General features: G+C 41.2%; 2 protein-coding genes across 3 annotated transcripts in view; both read right to left on the bottom strand.

The window, feature by feature from the left end:
- Positions 1-12,772, bottom strand: part of LOC106660164 (dendritic arbor reduction protein 1-like) — a 299,915-nt gene that overhangs the window by 211,942 nt on the left and 75,201 nt on the right. The window lies entirely within an intron of this gene.
- Positions 9,676-12,509, bottom strand: LOC111693750 (putative ankyrin repeat protein RBE_0220). The gene is made up of 2 exons (XM_023459313.1): positions 11,263-12,509; positions 9,676-10,438 (listed from the first exon to the last, which is right to left on the bottom strand). Exons 1-2 carry the CDS (start codon positions 12,327-12,329, stop codon positions 9,889-9,891), a joined length of 1,617 nt encoding a protein of 538 aa, XP_023315081.1. The 5' UTR covers positions 12,330-12,509; the 3' UTR covers positions 9,676-9,888.

The following is a 12,772-nucleotide window of genomic DNA, read 5'->3' as shown; positions in this document are numbered from 1 at the left end:
ATTGAGAATTAATACATTTTAAGAGAGATAATCACTCGGACGATTTATACATGCTTTTCGCGTGTACGATGGCATAATAACGCATATGAAAGTTTCATTGATCGCTCATTGTGTATTTATATGTGAAAAGTGTAATTTGAAGTGTACGCGCAACATTTCTTTATAAAAGGCCCCATATCAACTGCAGATACATATTTTCGAAGTCAACGGTATTTTTCATTAAAATCAGCTAGGTATATCGATTGCTCACCTCTCCTTATGCACACACACACACCTCTTACTCTAATAGTTCTCTAATCTCTTCGACAGCTTCAAGATTAGGCTTAATTAAGTCGTCGCACAGAAAATCCATCTAATTACTCAATAATAATTAAGATCAGTACTTTTCTCGCTCCGTCTGTCTTTCTCTCTCATTCTGTGGCTCGCGCACCGCATATTTTAGCCGCGCTGTAGTATGCGTGCAGAGTAATTCGAACTTCTCGCGCACGCTAAGCGCGGCTAAATGTACATATATACGCGCCGTGTGTATGCGGAACTGCGTGTATTCTCTCTCTCTCCCTCTGTTTCTCCACGTGACTTTCTTATTTTACGTTGATCATTTTGTGTCCATTATATGCGTACGTGTGCGAGCGAAACCCAGTTTTTTTTTCCTCATTCTTACCTCTTGCGCGCTTCTAGAGCGTCGTGATGCATTTTTTCGATCAATTTCTCTCGCATTACTCGCGCACACGAACGCAGCTATAGTATACATATATTTAATAAAGAGCAACGCAATTAGTCCGCGCGAGCGTATTTGCTATTGCGCTGGCGCGTTCATCGGTTGTTTATACGCGTATTTATAGACACAGAAGCTGGAATCGTTCGACTGTTTAATTGCTTTTTAAAAACCACGGGTCTTTCGAAAAATTTAATGCATTTCTCGGAACGTTTGAAAAAAGGCGTGTTCGTTGTGCAGCAGCAGCAGCAGCCTCAGCACTGGCAGTAACTCGAAATCAGAGCAAATTTAATAGGTGAATTCCGTTGCTGCCTCTTATGGCATTGTATACCTTATATACACGTGCGCTGTATACACTGCAATCGACGCAAGTAAATTCGTTTGTTTTTCCAAGTGCGACATGCCTATTGCTCTACCAAGGCGTCACCCGAACGAATCAACATATGCCACAGCTCGTACTCTGTATTGCAGGAGCGCATCCTCGTTACACGGGCGCGTATACTTGCGCGGCACTCCTGTTCTCGATTTCTATTACATTTTATATGCAGCAGCCCCACACACGGGATGGGGAGGGGAGGTTACCCACTCCCGAGTCAAACTTTTACGGGTGCAGTGCAGCATATTGGCGCGAACCCGATCCTGCGCTTGTATACGAACATATATCGACACGCAAAGAAAAAAGCACACACACACACACATACAACATACGCATAGAGTCTATAATTCATTTGCAAAATTACCGAGAACTCGTTACGGTGTGTTTCGAATATGTGCCGTCCACGCCCTCTCGCGCGTGCGTAAGAATATTCGCACCGTATATGCGTGCACGTGTGTCAAAAACTCGGGCACACTTGTATGCATCGAGAACATCTTTCATTGCAAACGTCTCACATATATAAATGCATTGCTTACAGCTGAGACTGTCGCTCAGTTGGAAAATTTATGTCACGCCCCGATGTGTATCGTGCATACGACCGTGTGTAAAGTGTGTACAAGTTTTGGTCTTATAACGCCCGCCCGATGCTCTCGCAGTGTCTGATACCGAAAGTATTATTGGTTCGTTCGATTATCATTACAACCTTCAATGACTACATTTTTTTTAAAGATGCAGGTAAAAGATTCCACATGAAGATTCTTTTATATATATATAATGAGCGGCTTTATCCTGATAAAATTTTGTGTAGTATTATGCAACTTTCTTTCTTAGCGCCGATGATTAACACCATATGGTCTGAAGTAGAAGTAATCATTTCTGTATTGTAGTTTTACTAATTATAATAATGGGGAAGTAATGCTTCTTGACTATCGAAGACGTCTTTGTTTCTATTATACATATATACAGGTTTACTTCACGTATTATTCTCCGCGATCATAAAAACCATATTTACCCCCTATACTTCTCGCATTACTTTTCAAAATACGTAAAATAATTTTATAGCACAGTGCTATAAAAAAACGTATGATACTTATGACTCAAGTAGCCCATTCTTAACACGGCACTAGCACCCTCGCTTCGCTCGGGTGCTAACCGTGCCGTGCAATAATGGCCTGCTTAAGTCACACGTATCATAATATACTATTGCGTGCGAGCACCTGATTTTAACTCAACAAATCAAAGCTTAAAAACAAATAACAAAGAAAATTTGTACTATTTGTTTTTATTTTGTTTGGATTTTTTAAATACAATTGGTCGATTCGCGTGTATGTACTTGCTTCGTCAATGTAGCGCATCTTCACTTTTGTTTTAGTTTTTTTCCCCCAAATTCAACTCAGTGAGACAGAAAACGAGACGGAGATTCAAAATGACGAGATACACGCAAGCGGCCCATAAAAATGCAAAAGCGCGTTTAATTGATTTTCATATACTTCGTAATACAGTTCAGGTGCGCCGACGATGTTTGCTTCTTTAATTGTCGCTTTTTATTTGTACGATGTATATAATGCGGGCCCGGAGCATACTGAAGCGGGCGCGAGAAGCGAAGATATCATACGTATATGTAATATAATATAACGGAATCTTTGGGCAACCGACCATAGACGTATATAATCTGATACATATTTTCGCGCTCGAAAGCCAATTTTCGACTCTCGAAGGGGTAATTGACTGCTGCTCATTCGGTGCAGCGCTTCGCTCCTTTTTTCTCTCGATCATTGTCGCATCGAATCATGGTATAATGTATGCACAATGAACAGTACATATTATGCCCTGATAAGCTTGACTTTTTATGGTTTCATCTTCGGTTATGCACAATGCGCATAATGGTATCTCTGAGGGCTGTCATAAATTCTTGGCGAATTTGATTTGAATTCATTCAAATTGCTCGTGCTCGAATGATTGTAATTAATGTGGATAAGAATTTCACCGTATGATTTACGCGGCGAATAAACAGACATACAGACAGTACGCATACACGCACACTCGCACCGACTATAGCAGAACGGTTCTCACACACACGCACACACTGGCAAGTGCGCGCGTAGGTTGCATTTTATAAGAATTACGATAAGACAGCGCGCGCGAAAAACAAGTTCAAAGCCACATAAAAGAGAGCGATTTTTGCAACAATACGCCATTTGAATTTCCAATAGCTCGAGCGAACGATTCATGAACGAGTGCGCGTGCACACTCGTCGTCGCGAGCAGAGCGATTATTAATACTCGTACGTACGTGTGTTGTGTATATGTATACATGGGTGTGATATAGGTGGCTGCGGAGAGCCCAGAATTCCGTTCACGACCACTGTATAATGAGTCCCCGAGCCGCGCGCGCGACAATAGCGAAATTTCGCAAAAAGAAACCGCAGTGCAGCGAGCTCGCGCGAGAGAGAGAAATAGGCCTTTGTTTCGGCTGGGTGGGCCCCCCTGTGCACTCAAATGCGCACACATACATATTCACATGCGCGTAAAAAGCTGCTGCTGCTGTTGGCACCGAGGGCCAGTATACGTGTAACTGCGAATTATACCGATGTAGGCATATATTTACCGGAGAATAGCAGTAGCACCTGTGCAGCAGCCGACGGGGCGAGCCCGCAGCCGCACTATACCATACGCAGGCGACAGCGCAGAGAGAGCAACTCGCTGATTATTTATCGAACGTATGATTGTTTGATGTCTTAATCGAAGCTGAAATTGAAAGTGAGAGCGGCGGGACTACAAAGCGCAGACTGCCCACGATGAAATAGCCGTGCCATAGGAAATTAATCGTTGCCGTGCTTTATCTGTTTTATTGTATCGATAATGCCATCCAATTGTATGCTCAGTTTCATTGAATATAGAGCACCGGCATTACAAAAGTGTCATCAACATTTTCTTAGCTTTACAATTAATAATCTGCTTCGTTTTCCTTCAAAATAATTTAAAAATCACGCAGGAGCGAGGTTCCATGCAACTCGGCTAATAAGGGACGTACCCAGGTATTATACATGTAATTTCTTGGGCGATCGCGTGGCGAGTCACTGACCATGAAGAAGCCGCGACATTTTTCCGCAGTCATATATAATACACGTGTATGTAACGCCCGTGTTCGTATTCGTGTGTTTTTCACATCGCATATAAGCGACTATATACGATGTATGAAAATAAAATCCACAGGTAGCGAGCCCCCGCGCGAGCTTATCTCTGCCATCTGATTCAGTTTTCGATTTTTTTTTAAATTTATACATTTTTTCATTTGGCAATGCATTAAAACCGTTCTTATACAGATATATTTATTCACGGAACATAGGAACTATATTGCGCATGGATTTTCATCGTGTTTCTTCGAGAGCCGCGGCGCGCTTTAAGCTTTTGAATATTGTGCTTATAATATTGCGAACATGATCGGGTAAGCATTCGGCAAAAAGCCTCGGTATGTGCATACATACACAGTATATACATGTAAGCGAAGGAGAAAGAAGCCGAAAGATCGCGAGAGAAAGAGATTACGAACGTGCGAAAAATGATTAAACATTCGTGAGATCTGCATGTGTTTATATATATTTTCTAATTATACGTATTAAAAGCTGAAAATTATGCGCCTAGACACGGGCGCGCGCGGGCTTATCTCTTGGCATCGTGTATATAGCAGCAGTTTAATTAAATATACGTAACTGCGGCGCGCGCGCGAGCACACAGGTACAAACTGCACACACACACACACACCATATACAGTACATTATGACGACTATACTCGCGCGCAAATCGTACAACAATTAAAAAATCCTCGCGCGCGGCTAGACTCTCGAGCGACGCGAACAAAAAGACGCCCGCATTTATGTGGATTTACGTTTGACGTTTTTTCTTCTTCTCTTTCTCTCTGTATCTCTCTCTCTTTCTTTCCCGAGCACGTGTATATATACGTATTATATGTATGTATGTGCGCAGGGCGTTTCAGTCTGACGGGCATTTATGTCGTATAGTTATACGACAAATTACCCAAGGAAGTGATTTGCTCGTGCATATCATAGACCCGTTATATCATTTTATGCGGTTCGCGCATTTGTATTATAATGTCTATCTATACGTGTGTACGTATACATGTGAAATGCGCATGTTTTTCTCGTTTTTTTTCTTCTCTATTCTGTTCCGCCGTATATATAATACTCGTACGAACGTATGATGGATGGAGCGCAAAATGATAAAACAAATTACCGCCAAGAACGTGAAAAACTCTCGTCGCGACTCCGCAGTCCGATCTCTCGCTTTATATACGTCGATGAATCGGTATTATATTTTTACCTTTGAATCTCTCGCGAAACCCGCATACACACATGCAATCATATGCGTATGGATTCAAGATCGACGCGACAAAACAATGTCTCGGACTCTGCTTGAGCCTATAATTGTAAATTAAAAATGATCTCTCGACCCGATCAATTCACATGGGCGCGCGCGGCGCCGCATATAATATATTTCACACACGAACACAGGGATGAACATTCCTCTCTTGTCTCTCTGTTGCTCGTGTATGCCCTCGCTCTCTCGCTCGAGCTATTTGCTTACTTTAGCTCGGTATACAAATGCGCCTCTGCGCGTATAAATACAAATATAGAAATAATCAATCTCCGTGGCGCGCGCACAAGTGCGAGGAGCTTTTAATTTACGCTTTTTACTCGGCGATATAACTCATGCTGTACAGGTGTAGGTCCTATGTATATATAGAGGAGAGATCCCAACGCGTCGTTGCGTTTCTCTGCTGGTGTGAATATACACACATACGCACACCGTGAAGGATGGGCTTTTTTCCGAGCTTGCGAAATTTCATACCTATGGCGTTTATATGTATATGCCGCTCTCGCGGTAATGTTTTATTCGCTATCTCTCAAGCGTATGTATACTTATAGGTAAATATGCGCGCGCGTATAATTGCGGCGTGTTGAAAGTGTACACGAGCACACGCATACATACACACATATATGCACACTGGTCGCTTTTGTAAAAAACTATTTAAAATAAATCCTGTACTTTTATTTACGCGATAAAACGTCCGTAAGAGCTGCTGATGCCAAGCCGGTAAAATAAACTCGGAAGCTTTAAGGCTCTTGCGCATGCGATCGCGCGGCGCTCGCAAGTAAAGCCATAACGGCCAAGTAGTAGCGATCGTCTCTCTCTCTTGCTGGCTCGCTCTTGGCTGCATCATCCTCGAAAAAGTGCAAGTTGTGCCAACAATAACGAGTTTTTATTATCGGTGCTCGGGCGTGTCTGCGGCATTCGTAATCACCTGTAATTTTCGAGCATATGTATGTGTGTGTACGTATACGTATTCGCATATGTACGCGGCAGCAGTGGCGGTATTAACGTTACGCAAAGTTCCGTATGCAGCGAGTGTGTACCTATATACATATAGCAACGAACAATGTTGTTAAGTAACGTAATAATTCATCGTTAATACAGTTGCTCGTATGGTGGATGCATATAGTTAATTTAAAGGTTTCCCCTTCTCCCCGATTCTCCGCTCCTTTGAGATTTTTGTCACAGGAGCTGTATCGAATCGCCATATAGCCAAAGAAAAAAACAACAACTCCGAATAACAATCGCACGTACAAGTAAGCCAATAGATGCAAGTGCAAAGAGAACGCGCCTGCTCGGGTTTTGAGAGCCTTTACTTCGCGTAAAAGTGAGGCCTCTTAAAATATTTACAATTAAGCACGGTTTTCAGCAGCAGCAGCTGTACAACAAAAAAAACGTTTGTCCCTCTCTCTCTCTTGGCACGAGCTTATACATGTATTATCTATTCGGCTTCGAACTTATGTGTGTGTGTATGTGTGTGGTATACATGCTCGGGAACATACGTGCACGAGCAATTGTTGTTGTGTCGAGCGCGAACGAGCGAGCGGCTTTCGCCCCGCGCGTTGTGTTCTATTGTCTTTGGCTCGCGCGCGCGCCTTTATACATCGCGCTGATTTCTCATATGTATACACACACGGCCCGTGCGCTCTCCTCGAGTGTTTATATGTTAATTAAACGACAGCCCGATGACTAACGAGGATTGATCATACCTATGTGTGTGTATGTACAGACGAAAAATGAACGATAAAAAGTCAAAATAATCGCGAGCGCACCTCTCCCGTGTGTGCATGCGTCATTGTTAACCATGCGAGGCTGCTCTCAGCGAGCGAATCTCGGCAGTGATCGCAGCTGTATATGATCGATCGATGCGCAACGACGTGTAAATATTTTTTCGCGATACCTCGATCTGAAAATTGTAAATAATAACAAAATTCGTTCGCAAAAAAGTAAGCTCGAACAAACAAAGTAATTCTCAACATTACTCATTGCAATACCAATGCGATGCATACACGCGTCGGAACTCGGTTGCGAAAAGGTCGCTCGTACAAAGAAACCAATTATACAAAGAATCGCCACAACAAAACCAAAATCCGTCAAAACGCGTCAAAGAGAAAAATTATTACCCGGACTACCGGGCACTCGAGGGGCGCGAAATAAAAAATCATCGCTTTGGGCGCGAGGTCGAGCGAAAGAGAGAACGGATTACACGCGGCGAGCGACGAGAGAGAAGCACATTTTATACCCGCGTAGAGACGTTTATGGTCTCTTTGAGAATGCAAGTCGCTACATATATATATTGTATATATGCGTACGCGCTCGAGTCGAGAAAGTCCATTAAGTTACAAGTGTGCGCACGGGAAGGACGTCCCATTACGAATGTTAAAATGTTTGATTTTAGTGCAATATTTCGATGAATAGCAAACAGCTCGTGCGCTCGCCGCGTGCACTTGCTCGTATACTATATAGTTTCAATGCTCTGCTGCTGCTGCTGCTGCTACTGCGGAGCACCGATGAAAATGAAAAAGTCGAGTACGCGCACACATATATACGAGTATGCAAAGAGAGAAAAAAAACGTTGCGATTTTGCCGCGCAGTAAGTCGCGAGTTTGTGTATACAGTGTATACGTAACAGAGGAAATGCTAATTTCTGACTTGATTAGTCCATAGACACAACTCTCGAGAGCTATACATATAAATACATCTCGCGTCACGTACGGATTTCTTTCTCTCTCTTCACTTCGATTAAATACTCAGAAAATATGCGCGCGCTCGCTCGGTCGAATACAAAAATCGTGACTATATCAATTCATAGAGTTCGCGATCGGAAGCTTATTTCTAGAGCTCTAGACTACAATTCAGTCGATTCGTTTGCATTTTTTGGCGTGTATATCACATTGTGTCCCACCCCTACCTTCACCCCGAACCTCTGAATATTCATACTTTTTATTTCAAAAAACACCGCCTATGTATACATCGACTTTTTTCGATTCAATCAAAAATCTGCATTCAACTCGTGGCTGTATGCACATGGGCACATACGAGCGCGGATGTGTATACTTAGATTCTCGGCGTTGCGCAATGGACATTTTTATGCAAAAAAAAATTCACGCGGCGCGTTCCGCGCGACAAATCGCGTGACATGATCCAATATGGAAAATCTGCGTACTAGCTTCGTCGGGAAAAATCTCTGTATAATCTAAGCTACTAAATGTTTTGAGGGCTCAAACGATCCGTGGAACAAACTAATTTACGTGCGAGTGGAGATATATATACGCCGCCCGTACGAGGTATAATCAATTTTCAATTAAGGGCGCTTGTACATATACTATGTGTATATGTGTGTGTACTGTGTATATACGCAGCAAGGACAAAAAACGTTCGCGGCAACTGCATCGGATCGGCAATCAATGCACCATACAAAAGATATTACGAGGGCTCTCGGCGTATGCACACTCTAAATCACGACGCATGTTGCACATGTGTGAGTGCGTGTGTGTGTACATACATACATAATGGCTTTAAATATAAAGAGGGAGAAAGAGAGAGAGACGACCTGATGTACGGTGCATACAACGATTGGGAGTGTCCCGTAAAAGTACCGCAGAGCGGCAGCAGACGTCAGCTCGTTTAAAAAAAGTACACGAGCAAATTGAATATATCCTTGTGTAAGACACACGCCCTCGTGCAAATATTGCGTTCTTGTACGAGTACGTTTAAGAGATCGATTATATTCTCTCGGCACCGCAGGCTTCCAAAGGCCGAGGAAAGGCTTGGAATCGAAAAAATGTTCATGCCATGTTTTTCATCTTTCTCCACAAAAGAAAAAAACCGAATTTCAGTCTTTTAATTAGACGTTAAAAAATGATTTTTTTGATTTTAGGGGTTATTTTTAGTATTTAACGATTATTTTATTTTTTGTGCCATTTTTCGTATAGTTAAAGTAAATTTTTTTAAAAAATCGTGCACTTGAAATGAAAAAATATTTAAGACTACAAATTCGAAATATGAGAGATGCAGTTTTTTCCACCGTTGAAATATTTTTTTCGCAAAATGCATTTTTTTTGCAAAATTAGGATCAGACACATTTTTAGGTAAAAGTTTTCTATCAATTCATTGACAGCGGTTTTGTTTTGATAATCGCACGAATATCACTGGAAAAATAAAAAATCTGTATTATTCATTCATTTATCAGTGTTAAGCTATTTTTATTTCAATTGTAACACTCATTGTTAAATAATGAGACTTCCGACATTTGTTCGAGCTTCATTACTATTATAGTTTCTATTCTAAAATATGTATCGAAGATTAAGTTTTCATTTTTATGATTATTCATCCGTAAGTATACGGATACCCGAAGCTTGCTGTAGTTTTTTTATAAACTTTTATGTTTTTTTGTTACTGGAAAACTATCTGGAATTATATTTTCTAATCTTCAAGGCTCTTGTTTTAGCCGCCAAGCAAATATGATATAAATTTTTGTTCGTGAATGATTCATCGATGATCATTTCACAGCACTCAATCGGCAGTCGATATCGTATCATCTCCAAGTAATATTCCAGGGCCCATCGACGGAAAAATCCTCTCGACAGTTTCTCACACAGATGCACAGAACACTCTTTTCTGGATCCTTTGGGGAGATCAATTATTTCTCGCTTTTTCGAGTCCAAGCTCAAGTAGTCCTCATATGCGAGTAGTTTCGCCGCCTCTTTGGGTTGTAACGGAATCAGATCATAAAGCGACAGACCCGGTTTCATCGCTATGTTTTTCGCTTGGCTCACAAAATTTTTTTTGTAATACCAAGATTTTTTATCATTCGTCGGTTCCTCGAACATTTTCCGCTTAGAAAATAATGTCATGATCATTAGGACGACACCTTGGTCCAATTCGTAGCCCCTTTTTTCAAGGCGCTCGACAGTGTCCATAGTGCGAGCCCCCAGTATTAAGGGGACAATCTCACTGAAAATAAAATACACCGTTAATTTTTTTTACGTTAAAACGTTCTTCAACATAACAAAAATGTTGCAATTTTCGAACGAAATTGGTAAAGGAACAATGCTTCGAACGAAATTGGTTATGGCCAATTACGCGAGCTTGACTGACATGCTCGATATGTACAAAACAAAACTTCTAACGTGTTTTTCTTGAACTTTTTTTCAACTCTTGCCAATGGTTGAGAGAAAACTATAAATCCGACCCTTATGTTTCATATCTCTTTTTAATCGTTACAACTTTTTCTAGAACATAAACTTTAAAAAAATTGAAAATATTCCTAATTTTTTTATGAGAATAAATTCACCTTGAAAACAATTTTTTAGAAAAACTCATTTAAGAATTGAAAATATCAAAGGCAACAAAATGGGTCTTAAGTCTCATACAATTTTTTCTGTAGTTTGTTATGTAAAAAACAACATCCAAATGGTGAGGAAAGAATAAAATTCTTTTATGCAATAGTATGACGATATAGTATATTTTGTAACAAGTGCGCGAAGCAGTTGACTCATCCAGGAGTTGTTTTCACCCGAGCGTAGCGAGCACATTTTTTAGTGCGCAAAAAGCGTTTTTGAACACTTGTGTGCGGTAAAATGCCTCATTTCGACACTGGTGTGCGGTAAAATGCCTCATTTTGGACACGGGTGTGCGGTAAAACGCCTCATTTAAATGAACGTATTTTTCGCCTACTATTGCATAAAATTTTGTATGCAACACGTGCCCAGCTTTTTGGGCACTTGTTACATAAATAACTATTTTCGAAAAAAAAATTAAAAAGTGAATTTTTTTACCATTTTTTAATGGGCCATTGTCTCCCAGCGACGTTAGGATTTCCCAGATTACCATACTCGATGTCAACGTGCTTGGCGAAGTAAACCTCGGTGGGAAAAACAAAGCTAGATAGATCAGCGCCTCGGTCCAAGAGAACATCGATAATTTTCGGCGCAAGTCTCGCCACGGCCCATTGCAGCGGTGTCCGGCCCAATTTGTCCTTCGCGTCAACCTCCACCGTTTGATTGTGACTGTCGACGATCTCGAAGAATTGTTTCACGTACGCATCGTCGTCCCAACAATCTGCGCAAATTAAGTGCAGAGGTGTCCATCCCTTCGCATTGGCCAAATTCGGGTCAGCGCCTCTTTCCAGTAGCAATTCGATCACCGCCCTGTTGAACCTCGTGGGGCCCAGTGCCAAGTACAGCAGTGGGTTACCTTCCTCGTCCTGGGCATTGACCAATTTCGGGTCGTAATTTAGCATTTTTTCGATCACCTTCTCGCAACCCCACTTTAGAGCCAGGAGTAGCGGCGTAAAGACTAATCCTTGCACGTGACAATTTGGGCCCTGCCCGCGCTCGATAAACTTTTCAACGATGTTTTCCAAACCATAACTGCAGGCCACGTGAAAGTGTGTTACACCTGTCTTCGCGTGGATATAATTAACGTCAAAGTTGTTGTATATATCGAATAGACGACTTTTCCAGAATTTTAAACGATAATGTAAGAACGCAAAAAGCAGTGCCGTGGTACGATTCAACAATGGGTTGCCGTCTTTATCGACGTCGGGTTCATCCTTGTAGCCACTGTTAGCTACGAACTCAATGACTTTTTCTGCTTTAAATTTGTATGTACTGCCTCTATTGTATCTACTATCGTGAATCATGCAATCTATAAGAAGAGTCTCGATTTCTCTGTTGCTAAAAGCAGCTAGAAAGTTGGGATATGCATCTTTTTTGCAATTCCTTATTAAGTTATAAAGTTGACTGAAACATGCCTTTAGTTGATCTTCTTCGCTATTGATTGTTGTGTGTATACGCTTCCATTCTTTAAAATCGTTGTATTCTTTACTTCGTGTTTTGACCATCGTTCTGCACAATCACACACTAATACAGCAACTTGTATGATATACTTGATTTTTCGTACGAGGATCACTAGCTACGGTTGACACGATCTTTCTCTAATGGCGCTATGGCTTTATGATGTGTACTGTACCGAGCGATTTAACCCGATTCTTTCGAAATGAGTTGAACTAAAAGCTCAAGTAATTATAATGTAAACACGCGTACCACATAACACAGCTAACGAGATGTCAAATTTGGAAATGTGTTGACCGAACCTTCATATTATTTTTCCACGAATTAGTATTATGTTGATCACGACACTCGAGTATATGGACCTGGAAAATTTAACTATAGGTGCTGTCACGAGGGTCTAATTTTTCCTTTTTGCATAACGATAAATTCAAAGACTCGAAAGAACTTCAAAGTCAAAAAATTAATCTATAATTTTACTATGGATTTTTCTCGA

The sequence above is a fragment of the Trichogramma pretiosum genome, unplaced genomic scaffold (assembly GCF_000599845.2).
Source record: "Trichogramma pretiosum strain Unisexual culture from Peru unplaced genomic scaffold, Tpre_2.0 scaffold44, whole genome shotgun sequence".
NCBI lineage: Eukaryota > Metazoa > Arthropoda > Insecta > Hymenoptera > Trichogrammatidae > Trichogramma > Trichogramma pretiosum.
The sequence above is the reverse complement of the archived record's forward strand: the minus strand, read 5'-3'. Positions and strand labels throughout refer to the sequence as shown.

What these genes read in the sequence shown, in the direction of transcription:
- LOC111693750 (XM_023459313.1), bottom strand. Translation starts at nt 12,329, where the DNA reads ATGGTCAAAACACGAAGTAAAGAATACAACGATTTTAAAGAATGGAAG. An exon ending in CAATGGCCCATTAAAAAATG is followed by an intron (nt 10,439 to 11,262) that starts GTAAAAAAATTC and finishes TTTTATTTTCAG; the next exon opens with TGAGATTGTCCCCTTAATAC.